We start from the raw sequence: 20,015 nt of genomic DNA, 5'->3' as shown, positions 1-20,015 counted from the left end.
TTCGGAATTTATTCCGTAGGAATATTGCAAAAAATTGTGACAACTGCAGAGTGTCACTTTACACGATTCTTGACAAAATGGTTCGAGTAATCTTTTTTCATAACATGGCATGTTTCTATCTTTCAGTGCGTACAAAATGCTTTCAATTTAAAATTGGAGCTATATCTGTAAAATGAATTTTCTGTTGTTCGCTCTTCAGGAAATCAGATTCAATAAATAAAGAACTTACCTAGTAACCCGCTTAACTCTACTCGCACTCATCCTCAGAGCTTTAAACATCTGTCAACTGTTCTTCTTCTTAACCTTACTGATCCTGCTGCACTATAAACGTATAGAGGTACCGCCTGTACTTGATTGGAGAAATCACTCAAGTCATCAGCGGCTGACAAAAGCGAACTAGCTTCATGAAGAGATGGAGGAAATGTTCTGCAACGAGGTCCTCTTCTACAAATTCTTTGTCGGAAACTTCATTGTGAAAGTTGAGAGGCCATCCAATGCAGGATCGGAGGGTTTGGACTAGGGTATCTTAATGATAATGGCAATCGTCTTGCCGGTCTGATCTCTGCCACTTGCCTTTCTCGTAGGAAGGCTGGTCCAATCTGAGGTAGTGTCTATCCGATGTCTCGATAACACCTTCCTTCTGCAATTGTTCTGATCATCGTTTCCTTGGTGCGGAAACACGACCAGCCACAAGACGGAAAAGAACATCTTTTAAGGCAGAGTAACGTAGAAGGAAAGAAATAAAATACCATTTTGATACGATTGTATACTCAAGGACTCCTTTTTCCAGGTCGATTGGCACATCAAGGAGGATCTAAACGTGGACTCCGGCCTAGGATTACGAGTCTGTGTTGAACAAAACTCGAAACTTTCGAAGCTTTGTAGCTAACTTGTCGTGTGCAGCAGAGTACAAAGCGCTCTAGGAAGCTGGGAACAAATTTCGAAGGCAGCCAAGGAGTTGCTTAGAAGAAGCGATCCGATGTTTGATTTAAATGCGTCACACATTGAGCAAATGCCAAATGCCACCAGCTGCAGAAAAGATTTGCAGGGATATGTTTCGAATTACAGAAAGAAAGTACTTCTGAAAGCAGCCAAAAGAAAAGCGAGTCTAAACGAGTGTTAAGAGAGGATCCGCGAATATACTATTATGCTGAAATCCTTGCTAAACGAAAAAGGAATTCGCAGCTCTTCGTCGTGGAATGGAAGACATCATGAAGAAATTCTACTCGATCGTTTCCCGTTCGTCAACTTCTGTGTCGAATCTCATCATCCCTTTTGGTGAAGCTCCATCTAATTCTTCCTTTGAAAGTGCGAGTAGTAACCAAGAGGATGAAACTTGACATCGCTTGCGGACCTGATCTTCTATCACGTTCATAACTTCCCCGGTCTGCTCGCCTTCCGCTAATGTTGTATGCAGTGGGGTCCTATATTCAGAAAAGAAGCAGTCTCGACTAATAGGAAACCTCGCAAGCTGTTTTTATTCATAGGAAAGGTGACATAGAGGACCTTTGAAACTGCACTGGTATGCTTGCTGAGCGTTAACGATGATCCTTCATGCCCATATAACACTCGATGAAGCACAAGTTCAAGAACAAACTAAATTTTGTCGGAGCGTAGGCTGCATGGATAGTAGAGGTTTGCCAGGATTATTGCCTGTTTCTTTTCCTAACCTTAACCTGGAGTAAGAAAACCTTCGACAGCGTAGAAACAAATGCAACACTGTCAGCGCTGGCCGATACCGGTGTGGACGCTTCATATATGAGTGCACTAGCTAATTGCATCGTGCGATGCACCACTGCTATACAGCTCTTCTACAGTCTTCTCACCACACACATTCGAAAGAGGGTACAACAAGCTGATGCTACATCGTCAAGCGGTTTGAGGTTGCATTGAGGTGGACAATGAAATTACTGACTTGGTATACGGGTTGAACGAAAATTCCTCCCACACCTTCGTTCTGCGGCGGAAATCGTTATCTTTTCGAGAAGTATCAGTAAAGCAAAGATGACGCTTGAGGAAGAAAGGATCCAGGGAAGAGAATAGGACTGCGAATAAAGAGAAAGAAGGCGTAATTCATGAATAGCGTCTACTGCTTGAAGGCGGAACACAAGGTTTCCAAATCGTGGGAACCTCATTACACGTGCACCTTGGACAATGAATATGGAGAATGACTTCAACTGAATAGAAAGAGCAGTGTGGGCAGCATTTGCACCCGTCAGCGAAGCTATGAACCAACCGATGATCAATAGTTCCGTACCCACTTGTTTGACTAGGCAGTCCTTCTAGCGTTCTGTTACGCAGCGGTGACAAGGACTCCGCTGTTACTCGTCCAAGAATTTATTTACAACTCACCAAGACTTTGAGAGATGTCTCCCGAAGTTACCGGAGCACACAATACCTGGGTCTTCACAGCTCTGACTTGGAGAAATATCCCATCTTTGCGACCCAGCGGAACATATATCAAAACCCATGAATAGATGAGCCGGTCATATTTTAAGAAGAATCCGACGTTCGACATTCGACTATAAATGAAAAAAGAACGTCAGAGTGGATTCGAAAATCCCTAAAGACAAGCCGTCAATAAGATGGGCTGATAAGTTCGCTGCACGGAACCGGCTCAGGGCTCAAGGATCTCGTCAACGCCACTCGCGAAACTTGTACACATCTTGGGTGTGGAAAGAGGAGGAGGAAGAAGAGGAACGGCTGGAAAGGATGTTGTGGCCTGTATGTTCGAAGAAGAGTTACCATCTAATTATCTAACTTATTTACTCGACTTTCAACGATGGGCGGATATCACGCCCCAACGCGGTTATCCGCATCTTCGCCAGAATATGTCGTCCCTAAACATCACCGACCAAATCCTTTTCGATCTTCAGCTATAGCTCGCGTAGAATCTAACTATCTGCTGCTATTCCATACAGCGAGCTTTATGTGTTGATCCAGCTATACCAACTCTTAGAGCAGTTAGTGCGAAGCCGCAGTTCTGTGACTCTGCAAGCAGCGTTAAAGTTGGTCATCAGTCCCAATCATCTGGAAGTAAAAATAGAGCGATTTAGTCAAAGATAAAGGGGCTGTGCCGCAGATGCTCGATCTTTCTTTTGTTCCCCAAAATCTTGTCACTTTTACGAGGCGCCGCGTCACGCCTTACTTTCCTGGAAAGATGCCAAATGAAAGGGAAGTTTATTATTGTTGATGTTTTTCTTCATGGTAGCAATCACTACATCTCAAGATTCTCCCTAAAAGAAATTTATGTTTGTTTCAAAAGATTTATTTAAATAATGTGGAAACCAACTAATTACAAATGTACGCATATTGATACATTCACTAAATTGTCAATTAATCCTTAGACGCTACAATGCTGTATCCTACAAAAAGATGAACTCTCTGTTAATCACGTTTATAAACTTTGAAGCGACGAATTTTGACGAAAAGAATGCTATTGCTCCAAAAGCTATGGATATTGGCAACGCAGGGAGCGCTTTTTGAAGCCTGCAATCAAAAATTGTTCGGAATGAAGTGACAATTTACGGAATTAAGAACCTCACACCACTAAGAGCATTAGCGTGAAACCGAGGCCCATCAGGATCGACACGAAACAGGCGACGGTGGTAGTCCACTCAGCAAGTGCGGATGCGTTACCCACCAAAAGTGAATAGAAAATAAAGTCGCCCAAACCAAGGCGAATATTTCCTTAAAGGTATTTAGTGGGTGACTAAATGAAAAATGATGTGACTATTGAAAAATTGGATCCGCCACTCACTATTCTCACTTTGATCCTCGGAGGATAGAACTGGATTGCGTATTGACTCTGTCTTTCTTGTTGGCGACTGAGAGATTCGTCGTCTTTTCAAGCTAAAATCAATCCAGATATGGCAGCCAATCATATTTGTAGAAGCTCATGCTTACTCTTCCTCTTCATGCGACTGCGTAGGATCAGTTCTAGGTGTAGACGCAGTACCAGCTGAAATAGATCAAGTCAGGTGCAAAAAACGAGCACTAGTATCTATGTTAAGATTCGCACTGTATATTATTGCTGGCATAAGATCTTCTCCACGTTCTTCGGCAACCTCCACCAATATTTTCAGTGGACCCTAAACCACCAATAAAGTCTTCTTCACGTTCGCATGTGGAAGCGTTCAACGTTTTTCAGTCGGACCATAATACCCGAGAACTTTCGCGATTAAAGTAATTGTGAAGGATAATGTGTCCGGCGTTAAAGGAACCGTACGTCTACCTCGTAGAAAACGCAAAGTTCCGGTCCTAGATTACGGAAACAAGCGTGGCTCCGTTCAATTCCCCCTAGTCGTCCTAATAAAGGGCATGGGAACCGTTTTATTTCCTACGAAGTATGTTAGAACACTCACCCTTGTACATACACGCTTCGGTTCCCTTGAATGGGATGATGAGACCTCATGATCTTTGACCGCTCTCTCGTGGATACGGTTCTTGCACCCGTGCCAGGTTACAAGGGATTTCGCAGGAGAGGACGCCATCTTCCATGCTTTTTTATGACGATTATGGGAAGATGAGCGGAGCCACTTTCGTTTCTGTAGTCTTCAACCAAAACTCTATGTTTTCTCTACGTTTCAGGATTCCGTAGTACGTCAATTTTGTGACGTTGGTTTTAATCAAACCGCTCTGGATGCGCCCACGCTTTCAACTTCAATTCAGAATCGTTTGAGTTTTTCAACTCGTGTTCAGCCACTTGCGGAGGCGAGTCCATGGGTCAAGTCAGTGTTTTTATCCTGCCAGACAACTCTGATACCAATTTATCGACGCTGGTGGGTTGAAAAACTTGATTGGTCTTAGGGCGGTTGCGAAAGCGCAATCGCACACGGTTAAAATATTGGTTAAAAATCTTCATCACGTATACTTACGCATGGCGAAAGCACAGCAAAAAGATCCCAGAATGCCAGTATGATCAACACTGTCCAACTGGTCCATTTCGGGAATACACGCATTATCGTCAGAGTTACCATCGCCGACATAACTATTAGCGTTCCCTTAAGTAGAAGTGTAGTGATTTTGTTGAAGTAAATTAATTTGCTATCGCAGCTGCAGGCACCTTAACAAAACGTGCGAGCCATTAATGCACCACCAAGGGTTAAGCGTGGTGATGGGACACGACCCTCTCGAACACGACCCTTCCCTTCCAACATTGCTGCGACGGTCCTCCGTTCCTGGCACTTCAGTATATTGGGAATTTCGTGCGTTTCAAAAATCCAAAAGGCAAAAGTGAAATTTGGTAGTTGACAGAAGCGCAGAAACACTAACCAGTAGAAGAAGCAAATTTGTTAAATGCTGATGTTGAAACATTAGTATAGAAATATTTCCAGTTTTTCTTATTCTATCTTTGTTCTGAAATATCTTTGAAAACTGCTTGAAGCACATGATACGACAAAAAAGAGGAAAGTCGTGTAGATAAGTCGAATTACAGAGGAACGACGAAAAACCAAAAAAAAAAACAACATTTTGTTTCGACAATGTGATATAATATTTTGGTGACGCAGGTTCAACAGAGTTCTTGCAGAAAGACTAGAAATGTGAAATTGCTTTTAAAAGAGCAAAATCACGCATACTTTTTATTTTCAGCAGTTTGAAAGTGGACTTAATGGAATTTAATGACCAAAAAAGCTCAGATTCTGTGCACATTGTTAGGTTTGTTAAGATCGTAAATAACTTTGGGACAAGAAGAGCTACAGGAATACTTTGGGTGGCTTTTTATAGAAACAGGTTTGCCCTACAAAACATGCATACTGCTGTTGCAATCTTCTAGCTTTTTTTGGATTTTAGATGGGAAAAAGTGTGGAAAATGTCATTTTCCCATCTTTTTCCTGTCAGAAATTTGGAAGAATGGCGAAACTCTCGAAACAGATTGATATAGCATCTGGTTGCGAAAATCCTCAGCTATAACACACTTAACACCATGTTGCAAAATGTTAGCAAAAGTTGTTAGCAAAAGTCGGGATTTCAGCATGTCTCATTTCTCATTCCAATAGAAATGGGACAGACCCCTTCGTTTGTGGCACCCTTTCTTTACGACACCCCATTGGAAAATCCCATCACACGCTCGATCCTGGCTCCACCTTGTCCTAATCCTAGTTCCGTAGCTCACAATAATTTTAACAAATGCCTTTCCTATTTAAGTCCTTCACGACTAGTAATCCGAACCTGCTGCAACTTCAGTGGCCCCTTCCAAAAGATCGACATCAACTCAATGACAGCAAGATTTATATGCAGAAACAAAACTGTTAGTGACGAGATCGGAAAATTTATAGCTTTCAGGATCTCACTGTAATGCAAAATTTATGAATTAAAAATTTAGAAATAGTTGTTCAGCAGAAGAATGTCGCAAACTTACTAGTATTGCATTAGTGATATTAAAGTGATCAAAACGAATGTTGAGAACATGATGAAGAAATTGAGGCACTGAAAAGAATCGGTAACACTGGACATTAAAAAGATAAAGGATAAAGTGTCTCGCGTTGATCTGTCTCACTGGAGATGCGCCCCAGCGTTCACTTCAATTAGGAATCAATTGAGGTTTACGAACCTGTAGCTGGCTTATATGCAGTGACTTGCCGCTACATTATTACCCCTCCCCCCTTCTCTTCTCCTTCCCTTCCTCAATACTGGACAGTACAGAGTACAACTGATACGAGTACGTTGAAGTACAAGATCTCGAATGGAACAGATTTTTAATCCAAATAATGAGCTCTATATTAACACAAGTTTATATATACTTGTTGCATAGGCTTCTTGGACTGTAAAGTATGAAAAGCTACGATGCACTTCTCCCTCGAAAAAATTAAAAATTAAAATTTACTGAAAATAAATCAAAAAAATGAGATTAAAAAGAATTAAAATCTCGAGGAATTACTGACGAAAAAATGACAGTGCGTTGGCTGGATATCTGTTGCACGTTGCTGTGAGGACAGAGTCCCCTAGCCAAACACATCCTTTTTTTACAGCATGCATCACGTGAGTCATGGGAAAACTATTCTGTGGAATCTTTTTTCAACACACACTGGATAGCAAGTGATCTTATCAGATTAGCTCAACTACTGACAAAATTTTCAACTTCTTGCCTTGCACCAAATGAATGTTGAGCGGGTTGAGTTTTCTCAGTTTTGTATGTGGTCATGAGCAGATTAATTTTCAAATTGTTAAATTGAGCTCGCGTTGTAAATCCCGCGGAGGCAACTACATCGTCCTTTGTCAGCAGCATACCACGAAATTGGCGATGTTGAAATCTCTCCAAATCACTTGGGGGTCCAATGCTTAAGTATTAGTCTTAAAAGATCTATTTAAGTTAAAGTTGGTACGAAAAAGTAAGATAAAGCGTCCAGCGATAAGAGCATCACTGATTGCGGTATAAAAACATTTTTCCCGCGGTCTATTCATTGGTTTAATTTGAATAAGCTACTTAAAGAGACACATTGACTTTTGTCTCATCGCTTGTGGAAGCAGCGCATTTACAGAAGTGGTGCATTATAAGGTGCCTCGTGGGAGAATTCAATCGCTCGTGACCTACTCTGTCAGTCCTATCTTTTCGCTAATACCACTTCCTTGCCTTAAAGGCAGCATACCACGAATCTGGGGTGGTACGGATTTTAGGAGGAGTATCCGTGTACGGGGTCGTAGATTACGGAGACCGGGGTGGTTCCGCTCATCTCTCCCTGAATCACTGCAAACAGCCGCCTCCAGAGTGCTGTTTTGTACGACGCCATCTATTGCAACGCTCCCCTTGCGCCGCCTCCGCCCTGCGATTCGTGGAAAATCGATTCGGGTTGCCCCGGTGGGCAGTAAAGGACGCTACGCGTGCAAGGGTGGCGCGCTGCAATAGAAGGCATCGTACAAACAGCATTCAGAGGTCGGCTGCTTGCAGTTATTCAGGGAAAGATGAAGGAACCACTCCGGTCCCCATAATCTACCACCCCGTATACGGATACTCCACCTGAAGACAATACCACCCCAGATCTGTGCCAGTGTGCTGCCTTTGAACCCGAAAAACTCCTCAGAACACGTTGAACAAGGCGGTCCTTAATATATGACCAAAGAAACGAAGACGATTTACTTTAGCCACTTTCGATGGTGGAGCCAGATGTTGATACCTTCCACGTGTCATCCGCCGTTATACCACATCAGTCTTTCCATAAAGATCTTCGTTATGGCATACCCTACGCCAAAAGCAGCCAAATAGCCGTCTGAGCAGCTTTCGTTCCGTGCACTAAAGCCTCTTCATCATCGTAGATGGTGCTGCCCAAGTCTCCGATCCGTACATCATCATGGGACGAATTGCGTGTAGGTAGATTCGCAGCTTAACTTCGTTGGTGATAGGGGTCGACCACAAGCATTTCGTCAAGGAGTTAAATGCAGAAGTGGCCTTAGCGAATCTTTGCTGAATATCTTTCTCGTAGTTGTCGCTGTTCTTCAGCGTACAGCCAAGGTAACAGAACTCATCGACGAGTCTTGTTGTCCGTCCAAAATGATTCCCGTTCGAGGTTTCAAAGAGATCCACATCTGCTTGCATTTATCAGGGCGTAGGGGTAGTCCATATGCTGCAGCCAATTTCGATACAAGGTTGCTGAAATTTCGTACTGCTCTCTGCGAATATAAAAACATCGTCAGCGTACTCAAGATCATGGGCATCCTGATGGTGCTAGAATGATATCGGCAGGACACTGATCTACTGTTCTTTGTGTAATGTCGTCCATGGCTAAATTGAGCAGGAAGGGTCCTGCCACTGCCCCTTATCTTACTTCAGTTACCATATCAAATGTTGTTGTATATTCGGCTGGTGTACGAACTGCAGCAGTTGCTCGCTGATTCATGTCATCAAGCAAGTGAATGAACCTTCCTGGCACTCCGCCGGGCGAGGAGCGCGTCGAGAAGACGATAAGAGGAGTCCATAGCGGCTTCAAAGTCCAGAAACGCTAATTGCATTGGCTTCAAATATCGCTGCCAGATTTCGATCACTCTCCTGACGATGAACACCGTAGATCAGTCGTAGATAAGCAAAGACGAAAGCCAGCTTGCTCGTCGTGCGTTGTTTCTTCTTTTAGTGAAGTTTTTGTTGTTTTTAGTGTTTTAGTTTTTTTTAAGTGAAGAATAACTTCTTGTGGAGATGGATTATTGTATGATAGCGTGTCTCCAAGAGTCAGGTATCCTTTCGTCCATCCATATTAAACGGATGACCTCTGTCATCTCATGAATCCCAGACGGAGAAAGAGAATTTCCATTTTTCATTTTTTGGATGCAGACCAGAACCTCCGACACGTTCGATGGCTCCTCGTTAACCGCATATGTCGGTCTATCAACGTGCCCATGTTTAGGAACTGACGGCGCTCGCCGATTTAGCAGGGTCTTAATGTGATCCCTCCAAGTTGGAAGGGTTGCTTCAGTGACCGCCACTCTATTGGTAGTGTTAAAGACAGGATAACATCTTTTCACTTTGCCGCTATTCTATTTTAGTAAAGCATACGCTATCGGATTCTTATCTTCCCACGCCTTTCCAAACTCCTTCGCTCTTGACGTCCACTCGTTGTCGCCTTGTTGCAGTCGATGACGCAACTTCCTTCTTACACGTTTTTCCTGGTTGAAGTCACCAGTGCTGCAGGCGACACATACAGAATTGTACGCGGATTTTGTTTCCGCAGATGCGAAGGCAAACTTCTTCCGCGGCAATAGAACCGCGAGCCTGGATACTTTTTATGAAGCATCACTAAGCTTCTTTGTGGTTTTGAACCTCCGACCAATCGTACTCCACCATAAATAGACACGCGTCGGGGGAATTTCGTTCTGCATTATTCGCCTTTCAGACCTTCCATGTCGATTTTCGGTTGAAGAGGAACTCCTCAGTTTCTCTTGCATCTCAAAGTTGAGAGGAACTGGACGATGGTCAGAGTCGAACGCGACGTCCCAAACAGCTCTAGATTTCGTTTGGTCTCATTCCTCATTATCCTCGCTCTAGTCCTCATCTTCCGCTTGCGCTGCTCTCTAGGCGGCAAAAGGGTTGACCCTTGGTGAGCTGATGGCGTCAATGACTCCTCTTAGACGTGGAGGCAACGATGAGGCCCGTCTGTTCACATAAGTCGACCAGATGGTCACCGTTGTCCGAGGTGCGCTCCGCTGGACAATATCATTTTCCCAGCACATCGGATTGCTGTTCGAGTTCCATTTTCGCATTCGCGTCGATTCCGACAATGACCACCTGCTGGCTCGGTATTTTAGATATCAACGCATTGAGTTCACCATAGAAGGCGTCCCTGTTGTTGTCCTCAGCGATTTCCATAGGTGCGTAAGCACTTACGATCCAGAGTTTACGTCCTCTGCGATCCCTCAGTCGTGCAAAGGCGCATCTAGACGACGTTGAGTCAAATTCCTCCACCAGGTTGTTGTAATCGTTCCTCACAGCTATAGCGCAGCCACCTACTTTGTCCTCATCAGCATCGCGGCACTATATGATGTAATTTTCGATGCTGATGACGGGCCGATCTCTCATTCGTGTTCCCTGCAGTGCTTCGAAGGCACACAGAGATCTCGCAGAAGCCTAGACAGGTTGAAAGTTCACTCGATAGTGTTCGGCAGTTCAGCATTCCCAACGAATGGTTGTTCATGATTTCATGCTTCCTTGAGGCAGGTGACCTCTCAGGATGAGCTTTGGCGATGTGCTGGAGGACAGCACCTTTTTGCAATATATGGGAATCTTTCGCCATATAACAGTGCGGGTTATATAGCTCGTACGTTCACAATGCCTACACTCGAACGCCTGATTGCGTTTTGATAAAGCAGGACCATCACGTGCACGTAACAATCAGACTCGTATACGTGGCCCCATGCTATATGATAATGGACTTATTCTGTCACGTGTGCGTATGTGTGTGTGACGAAAATCCAGAAATTTCAAAATGGAAGATAACGGATCCAACGGCGTTTGATATCAGCGCTCGCGGAGCAATTTGACGAAATGGGGTGCGACGGGTCCCGCGGCGTTACATTGGTGCACTGGCGCAAAAATCTATGAAATAGCGTGAAACGGGTCCAGCGGAGTTTGATGGGTGCGCCGGCGTAAGAAAGCTATAAAATCGAGTATGACGGATTCCATTACGTCGAATTGGTGCACCGGTGCCGTAGAGCCGTAAAATGGGGTGACACAAGTCCAACGGTGTGGAAATGATGTGCCGTGGTACAGTAGTATCGCGCAATAACTTCGTGTGCATCTCGAAAAGGGTAAACGAGACGTTGCAACCGTTTCATAGCCGTGGCCACTACCGGGTTGTATTATGCCTCTATGACTCCTCTGCGTGTCTATTTTTCACCACGTTTGCCTCAGGTTGGTAACATCAATCTTCAGAAAGTGGAAGCACCCTTGCAAACCGCTGTTTAAATAGTAGCCAATAGTTTACATGATCTGAACGTTATCTTTGCCACTACGATGTTGTTGTTCATGTCATTTTATGTTAAAACATTATTGCGTGATAACTGTTTGGGGAAATCAGGAAGTAAACCCATATTTCGAGTAACGGTTTCAAGTTGCGTCTATGTTATATTGGTATCGAACGAGTTTTTGAAACTGATGTTTGAATGTTTTCTAAATGCAGAACTAACGCGTTCAGAGAGAAGACTATGGAATCTCACGCCTAAATTCATAAAAAAAAAGAAGAAACCGTTGTTAGGATAACACAATTTTAATTTACAGAAATTGCCACTATTATTAATTTTATAGATCAGTAATGGCCAGCGAAGCGAACACCACAGAAAGTCTGAAGTGCGGCTTTAGCCGGAACATTCAGACTGGTATATTTATTTATTTATTTATTTATTTATTTATTTACCGATATATAACTATCTATAACGTTATTGTATTTGTTGAAGTGAACAACAGCACGAACCAACATAAAAATGTGGATGCGAGGAGTATTAAAAAAAGCATTATTCTTGCATCTGCCTATTAACTCAATCGTTCCGCTTACTCTGTAAAACTTGAAATAGAAGAGAGCAAGAATTGCAAACGTTGCAGTGACGACGACTCCTAGGAAAACGGCAGCGTTCACCAATGAATGCCACAATTTTGTTGTTGCTTCCGCTTCCGGCTCGTGGTAAACTACATAGAACCTTAAGAAAAGCATCTTGGCTAAGGAACATCGTAGTTATCGCAGTTAAAGGTAGCGTACCACGGATCTGACGTCCGAAATGGTTCCGCTCATCTCTCCCTTATCGTTGTAAAAAACAGCGTGTAAGACGCCGTTTTTTTTACGACGATTTCAGTTGCAACGCGCCCGATTCAAGTGCGAGCAGCCGAACACCACTGATGTCTTCCCACTAGCCTATTCAAGTGAAGTCAATGAAATGCTGATGAGTGGACCGAAACGTGTACTTATAAGCGCGTTCTAACGTACCTCGTAGGAACTAAAGTGGTTCCCACGAACTTGTCGATGACGATCAGGGAGGGATGAGCAGAACAATCCCGGATCCTACAATCTACAACCCGATCTTTAGCTTTACCCTCAGGGGATATTAAGAGGTTTCACATAACACGCAGACTCACGTCTTTATAATACGGTCTCCTCGGTATACGGCAATATTTCTTGTACAAGCCACAACAATTGACATGCATATAGACACGGGAACAAACACTTTTACCATATCTTCAGGACCATAGTTCTTTTTCTTGCGAGGAGATTCAGGTGCCGATCTAGACTGGGTCGGCTTCGACTCGACGCCATTTTCTTAATACTTCCACGGTTATTTTAATAAACTGTACATGTACTGAGATAATGAGGAAACGTGAAGTCAGCAGGTTGTTTGCCAAGTCTTTTTCTCAATTTATTCCTCCTCCGTTTATGTTAAAGATATCTAACAGCCTTATCACACTGACGATCATGCGCCTTTTAAATTCTTGCTGAATAACAGAAGAGTTTTATTTTTGACACGTGTATACGACTAACCGAGGGTCATGTTGTCGTGATGAGTTAAATCGCACCGATTACATTCTGCCTATTTCCAGGTAACTCGCACTACGCCAACAGAAACTCATTTGGTTGGTAACTTTGATATAAAAATGAGAAACCAAATTGACTTTTGCAACCTAGTGAAATAATATTTATTTGCCAATAGGGTCGCATGATTCTGATCGCTGTCTTGTCGCAGTAGTCCTGCTTTCTCCAAAATGCATTCGGGCAGTAGACGCTCTGCATATGCATGAGCTGTTGTCGGATCAGAAAAACCTGAACCTCGAGGCACCTGCCTAAACGGGTGCACTCGAAGCGGTGCGGTGGAGCGTAGCGGTTCGGATAAGGGGGAAACTTTTGCTAACATCACTTGTCTCTGTAGTTTGCAATGGTACCTCTTCGTGCAGCCGCTTACGCAACAGCACCAACCTACATATCGTTTTGACTCGATTATGTATGACTTGCACAGCCATAAGTCAGACGCTATCCAAATACTGCAGGTGCTGTCGTTTAGACCTATAACCTCATAAATCTAATCCTTGGAGGGAGAATCTTTTTGAAATTGTCGTCTTAGGCAACGCTAACGAAACCTCACGTCTCGTAGGGTGTGAAATAGCGACAAATGGATGGATTCCGTGCGCGATTTTCCTGCAGATTGAAAAGGTTGGAGAGCGGTGCAAGATGGTACTATTACTCCCAATCATTAATTTCGATGATACCGATTTGTCAAAGACAAGCGAATATTAGAAGCTTTGAAATAATGGTACTCCGATACCCTACCATCTTCGTTTCTTTCCTTAGATCTGCTTTTCGAGATCATTGGCTCCTCGTGCGCTTTGTTATTGTCGTTGGAGGAAATCTGATAAAATAAGTCAAACGAACTGAATAACTCATTCGGAACGGCCGTTCCCTCTCATTCTTTGCTTTCTCTTCTCGTAAATACTTTGTTTGCGAGAACACAAAATGACAATACCATCGCAGAAGTCTCACTTACCGTCTCCTTCTCTGCTCCTGTCATTCTCGCTAGTTTCCTACCATCTGCAAAAGTCAACAATAGCGAATGAAACAAACCCGCTGAATGGACGCAGATAAACATGTGAAATCAGCTTTGTTCAGAAGTGATAGCGGTATGAAATCAGAGTCTGAATATTGGGTCTGTCCTATTTTGATCAACTCAACACAACTTGACTTGATACAGCCACTCTCCTAGCTTTGAGCCCCAGAGAATCCCAGGCTTCCTTTCGTCCGTGTCATCGTTATCAAATGACGAATCTCTGTAGTTTGCGGATTGTTTTATCAGTTGCTTGACAAATTTTTGCGTATAGTTAGCTCTCTGTATTTAGGATTACTAGAGGAAAAGTTTATTATTCTGCCACTTTAGACAGCAGTGACCTCGTTTCTTCTGATTTACGTTCATACAGCAGTTTATTTCCTTAGGTTTCTATCGTAATACAACCCAATAAATTTATCTCCGTCTACATATCGTAAGATTTGTTGACGCTTCTTTTCTTTGAAGTGTTTGTATTTTCCATAAAAACGGATCAGTTACAAAATACAAAATGAGCTGAAGTGGATGTAAACTAGAAAACCACTTTTTCAGCTTTAACTCGATTTGTTGATGAATACGAAGTTGAGTATAATAATAATCGTGGCTCGTTCTCATCTTATCAATGACCTACAACTCTAGAACTAACCTTTTTCTTCGCTTTCGCAAAAACTTGACCTCTCAACTTGAACTCTTGAACTATTGGGTTGGGGAATAAGTTCGTAGCGTTTTTATCACCCAGGCTCCCAATTTTTCGGCAAATCCCATTGAATGAAGATGATTCAGAATTGTTTTATATTCACAGTTCATTTTTTTGGCCAATTCACTACTTGTTTGGCGACCGTTCTCATTCAAAAGTGCGGTTAGGCGCTCTTCGTCAATGTCAGAAGGTCTTCCGCAACGAGGCGAGTCGTCGACGTTAAAATCGCCATTTTTGAACTTTGCAAACTATTTCCGTGTTGTAGATTCGCCAATCACACCTTCTCCGTATGCGTTGCAAATGTCTTCAGCAGCTTTTTGGCCTCGATGAAAAGCGAAGAAGAGCAGGTGTCGAAAATGTTGATTTTTACCTTCCGGATACTCCATTTCTAAGCCTCAAAAGTAATTAAAAATTAAATTACTCAAAAAGACAACTTACTCTTAGATCCAGTAGTCCCACATTCCCTACCATAGGGTAGGGTCGAAACGACATGAAGCTCCGTGCAGTCAAAGCGGCTGTGCTCGAAGCGGTGTGGTGAAGCGTTACGGTTCTACCGGGACCATTGCGAACTGCAACTATGACTGGTGCTAACAGAGCACTCGATCCTAACTGCATCGCTCTTCCGCACCGCCTCGAGCGCAGGCGTTTTCGTAAACAGCACTGAGCTTCATGTTGTTTTGATCCGACCACAGCAGTAGCTGTCCCTCATATGTAGAGTTTTTCTAATGAAAAGCTTAGGAAATTTACCAGTACCTAGAGTACATTTTGAAACTCACATACATTTCTGGAAAACAGAATCTCACGGAACTTCAGCGCGTAAGAGTCCAGAAGTGGCGAGCTCGGCTATGGCAGCGATTCTACTCGAAGAGAAACGGCGTGAAACATTTTTCTTTGTGAATTCGCTTCAGGAACTACAACACTAAAGAAAAACAGCACCTATCTTCACGCGTACAGAAGGACTATCTCCTTCTGTACGCGTGAAGGCAAAAACGTTTGCTGCCTTTTACGCTTGAAGGCGAAAAAGGCAGCAAACGCGACCACCTTGCCCGGTTCCTAAAGTAGTCCTACAGAAAATTGAATTGGTTTACTTTAGTACCTTAGTGTTCAGCCGAAACATTGAGTCTATCTGAATTTCTGGTCGTTCTCTATCGTTTCATTCTCCGTTGTGAAGAATTCCATTTCCAAATTCTGCTCCGAACCGTTCTGCAAAATCTTTATAATACGTCAAATAAGTGTTTGTCCGAGGTTGCAGCAACAACGCAGGTTTTCGCTATCTTCAAAATCACCATACTATTCTCATGACCGTCAATGTAGTTGTTCGAGTTTCGAGAGTTTTCGCTCTCATTGTTATGTTGTGTCTTTTTTGGTTGTTTCTGTAACATCATCTAGAAACGCACGCATTTTTAAACCTCCTTTCACAAGGAGGAGAACGTGTGCCCAGTTAGGAATATCCTCATTAGGGTCCGCTAAACTTGCGAGAACAGACTCTGCACTCTAGTTCCTCCTGTACTGCCTATCCTTCCAACTCTTCATTCTATAGTTCTTAATTTGGATTGCATATCTTTCCACGCGATGGCACTTCTCAACTTTTTTCTTATTCTATTCACAGATGGCCGATGAAGGAGTATGGACACTGATCGAGTCCGATCCAGGGGTTTTCACCGAAATGTTACGCGGCTTCGGGGTGGAGGGTGTACAGGTGGAAGAGTTGCACTCCCTTTCTGAAGAGGAAACCGCAAATTACAAGTTGGTTAAGTATTGCGTTCATTTTTAACTTCTTTTCTTCTGAATGCCATGCGTAGATTTTAATTTGTATCTGTTTCTGAATGGAATTCGTCATAGCTTTACAGCATCAACAAAATCCTAATTTTCTTCCCCGTATAACTGGTCAAACAATTCCGCATAAGCGTAAAATTCAAAGAAACATCCGCTTAACTATTTTCGGCTTATTCTTTTTAACTGCCTCGTTTTCCACCAAAATCTTCTTTTTTAGCCCAATATACGGATTGATTTTCCTTTTCAAGTGGCGACCTGGGGAAGACCCGATTGGTGAACCTGTCGATACGAGTAACGTATTTTTCGCCCAACAAGTGGGTTTCTTCGATGATTTTTTATCAGTAGATGTTTTTTTCTTCTTTGTTGTGTTCTTGGATTTCGAAGATATTTCACGCATATTGTTCTATTTAGGTGATTACCAATGCTTGTGCAACACAGGCAATCATAAATTTGCTAATGAATGTTAGCGATACGAAGGTGAAACTGGGTCCTGTACTTGAAGAGTATCGTGATTTCGCTAAACACATCGACCCTGCTGTGCGTACTTTCTACGTTTTATGTTTTTGCATAAGATATGTTTCTTTCAAGGTGACGTTTTAGAGTCGAGGATTAGTGCTGTCGAATTGTGAAAAAATCCGCCAAGTGCATAACAGCTTTGCTCGTCCGACATTCTATGAACTTGATCTCAATTTACCTCCTTCGGAAGATAATTATCACTTTATCACGTTTGTGCCTGTTGGAAATAAGGTGGGCGCTTTTATTACGATAGTATTGATGCAGTATTGCCATGGAATTGTTAAGGGTTTCTTTCATTCTTCCTCCTTTCATTTCTCTGTATACCCTCTGTCACTTATCGTTTTCGTTTTGTCCGTGGATGAGGTAAAAAGAACCGAGTCATATCGAAATAAAAGATTACCGTTGAGAAGTTCTCTAAAGGGGAAGGAAAGATGCGGTTATAACTCATCACATACCATCCTTGCTCTCACTTTGATCGCAACAGCTTCAAAAGACTCTTGTCTTCATTCGAACCATTACCACTCAGCCATGCATAAAGTAGGAATTAAGAACCTGTCATTTTAGCAAATGCTATTTCAGAGAAAAGTTGTTATTTTCCACTAACAATAGACTGTAAAAGAGTTGTGACCGAAAAAAAGCGTCGCTATTTCTGGATATAACTGCAGCAACATTCTGCCATAGGTCTCCCTCCAGTACCATCTCATCAAGTTTTTGATTTAGAGACTAGGATCAATTAGTGTTTGTTCGAATCTTCCCTTTTTTCAACCAGGAACAGAAATTTCTTTTGATAGTTGTATGATAAGCGTTTTGAGTCTATCCTGTTTATAAGGAATCACAAACTTCTCAAATTGACCTTGAAGTTGTTGTTCTAAATTCTACCTAGACGTCAATTTCTCCGAATCATTTGTTAGAATTTAACTGGTCGTTCTCAGGTGTTTCTGTAAATACTGTTAGGTTGTTTTCATTTGTACTAATTTTTTCATCACTAGTCATCCAAGTAGTGTTGCGGATTAATGCGCTCGAATACCTCATCGGTGGCTCATCCACGAACAAGTCTTCTGGGTTTTATTTCTCACGGTACAATACAAACGTTTTTTAAAATCTTCTTTTTATTCTACTCAGTAATGTATTCTTCTATTATTGGAGATGACATCTGGTTGATGTCAAGAGTCCAATGTCGGAAAGTCTTACTGTAGAAAACGTTAGAATCAGTGCAGAGGAAAGTTCTTTCCCTCTGTATTGATTCTAACGTTTTCGGTACGACATCTAAATGTTTTTTTTTTCATTTTGAGCAAGTGTGAAGTTGAATTCTATTTTCCCTAATATTTTTCCTTTTTCCTTTCTTCATGAACAATTTCTTCTTTATTAAGATTTACGAGTTAGATGGTTTGCGAGAGTTCCCACTAGAGGTTTCCACCATCCCAGAAGGAAAATCATGGATGGAAGTGATAAGTCCAATTCTTACGGAGAGAATGCGCCGGTGAGTCGGAAATGTACGCTACATTACATTTTGTTCTACACAGTTAACTTTTTACTATTTGTCTTTTAAGTTTCAATGATGGTGATATTATGTTCAATCTAATGGCAGTTGTTGGAAATATGATGGAGAAGTACACGAAGAGGAGGGAAGAAATCCTCGAGGTCTTTTTTTCCATCCGTCTTTCCTACTTAATTATTTTTCCAATTATTCAGTTCAGGGTAAGATCACGTTTCCATCAACGGATGCAATGTATGATGAACTAGCAATAGTCGAGAATAAGATCGACGAGGAGGGACACAAGCTTGATATGTTAGTTTCCACGTACTCTAATAGATTTTTCGCTTTTTTTTTTTCTTCTTAATTTCAAAATTTCTGCGCTGTTCGTATTGGACCCTATTGGAGATGTAATGAACAGTGTAGCCTTTATAGAAGATTCCTGTTAAATAGTTGATTCTGTTGAGACAGAGCTGTAGCGAAAGGAAATTCCCTTAATGAGTTATACGGATTTTCACAATAAGAATTTCGCCATTTTGCAACATCAGTTGACGGAGAGAGCGATGCTTAACAGAGTAGTAGGATCATACCCAACTATTCAGCGCTGCTTTCGAGAACGTGTTGTAAAAACTAGAAGTAAATAACATGGTAAAGATAAACATAAAGATAAAGTCATTGGCATACCAATTCACTAAGGATGCGCCAACGCGTTTTACTGGAATTCGTAATCGTTGAGGTTCTGGAGCGCGTTTTGGCCTATACAATGACTTGCAAGGGCGAGCCGATGATCAAGTCAAAGTTTTTATCCTCCCAGACAACTGTGGTACCAATTTATAGACCCCGGAGGGATGAAATGCTTAGTTTCCACTGGTTTCGAACCTTCGACTGACTGTAGTCACAGCGGAACCTCTTACCGACTGCGCTAAATACAGTCGTATTAGACCTAAAAGCAGTCAAAAATGTTTTGCGAGAACGCTGTGCTGTATGTGACTTGCTATTGCTTTTTGTGAAAGATTGTTGGAACTTTTCTTAATCGCCGCAAAACATCCGTCTGAACATATTGGCTACTGTTCTTCTAAGTTTTACTCATGTTTCAGGTACCGCAGAGAGAATGCTAGGCGTCGCCATAATTACTTACCATTCATCATTGAAATACTGCGCATCTTAGCAAAGGAAGGTCGACTCGTACCGATGGTAGAAAAGGTGTGTTAATGCAACACAACTAAATGTTAAATACTTCTAACGGAAATCAAGAGAGTTCTATTCGTACGTTCTCATGTAGTTATTTTCTTAAAAAAGAGAAATTAGGAAATACTTTTTTCACTTTCCATGTGAGTAAAAAGCGACATATTCATCTTGCAAGTTTTCGTAGGTATGTTGTGATCCCAGCACTTTTCTACCTTGTAATACACCTCTTATGGTGTGAATTGTTCCAGGCGCAGATGAATGCCCGACAACGATTGAATCGTGAAAACAAGCGACAAACGCAACAGAACTAGTCCATGTTAGAAGTGAACTATTTTCTGTGCATTTACTTCTCAGTGGGAAATA

General features: G+C 42.2%; 4 protein-coding genes across 7 annotated transcripts; 1 reads left to right on the top strand and 3 right to left on the bottom strand.

Annotated features, from left to right (window-relative positions):
* Positions 1 to 3,365: 3,365 nt before the first annotated feature.
* Positions 3,366 to 15,084, bottom strand: RB195_019735 (uncharacterized protein; the record flags this gene model as incomplete). Of its 3 annotated transcripts, XM_064187731.1 has the most annotated exons (13): positions 3,366 to 3,489; positions 3,546 to 3,690; positions 3,761 to 3,852; positions 3,907 to 3,961; positions 4,022 to 4,091; positions 4,878 to 5,003; positions 6,172 to 6,292; positions 6,362 to 6,429; positions 11,976 to 12,117; positions 12,551 to 12,731; positions 13,734 to 13,812; positions 13,948 to 14,027; positions 14,979 to 15,084. In XM_064187731.1, the coding sequence occupies 13 exons, from the start codon at positions 15,082 to 15,084 to the stop codon at positions 3,366 to 3,368; spliced, it is 1,389 nt and encodes a 462-aa protein (XP_064043612.1). The 3 variants fall into 3 exon arrangements, with proteins under 3 accessions (XP_064043612.1, XP_064043613.1, XP_064043614.1); XM_064187733.1 differs by lacking the exon at positions 14,979 to 15,084 and having other exon boundaries at positions 13,948 to 13,971; XM_064187732.1 differs by lacking the exon at positions 14,979 to 15,084 and having other exon boundaries at positions 3,388 to 3,489; positions 3,548 to 3,690; positions 13,948 to 13,971.
* Positions 8,231 to 8,533, bottom strand: RB195_019737 (uncharacterized protein; the record flags this gene model as incomplete). The annotated part of the gene is made up of 1 exon (XM_064187735.1): positions 8,231 to 8,533. One exon carries the CDS (start codon positions 8,531 to 8,533, stop codon positions 8,231 to 8,233), a length of 303 nt encoding a protein of 100 aa, XP_064043616.1.
* Positions 10,142 to 10,718, bottom strand: RB195_019736 (uncharacterized protein; the record flags this gene model as incomplete). Its single annotated transcript, XM_064187734.1, has 2 exons — positions 10,142 to 10,459; positions 10,536 to 10,718. The coding sequence occupies 2 exons, from the start codon at positions 10,716 to 10,718 to the stop codon at positions 10,142 to 10,144; spliced, it is 501 nt and encodes a 166-aa protein (XP_064043615.1).
* Positions 14,032 to 19,963, top strand: RB195_019734 (uncharacterized protein; the record flags this gene model as incomplete). Of its 2 annotated transcripts, XM_064187730.1 has the most annotated exons (12): positions 14,032 to 14,106; positions 14,866 to 14,903; positions 14,964 to 15,045; positions 16,308 to 16,444; positions 16,692 to 16,788; positions 16,886 to 17,011; positions 17,075 to 17,221; positions 18,361 to 18,470; positions 18,541 to 18,631; positions 18,688 to 18,779; positions 19,562 to 19,667; positions 19,901 to 19,963. In XM_064187730.1, 12 exons carry the CDS (start codon positions 14,032 to 14,034, stop codon positions 19,961 to 19,963), a joined length of 1,164 nt encoding a protein of 387 aa, XP_064043610.1. The 2 variants fall into 2 exon arrangements, with proteins under 2 accessions (XP_064043610.1, XP_064043611.1); XM_064187729.1 differs by lacking the exons at positions 14,032 to 14,106; positions 14,866 to 14,903; positions 14,964 to 15,045.
* Between the last annotated feature and the right edge of the window lie 52 nt (positions 19,964 to 20,015).

This window comes from Necator americanus, chromosome II (assembly GCF_031761385.1).
Source record: "Necator americanus strain Aroian chromosome II, whole genome shotgun sequence".
In the NCBI taxonomy this organism is placed as follows: domain Eukaryota; kingdom Metazoa; phylum Nematoda; class Chromadorea; order Rhabditida; family Ancylostomatidae; genus Necator; species Necator americanus.
The sequence above is the reverse complement of the archived record's forward strand: the minus strand, read 5'-3'. Positions and strand labels throughout refer to the sequence as shown.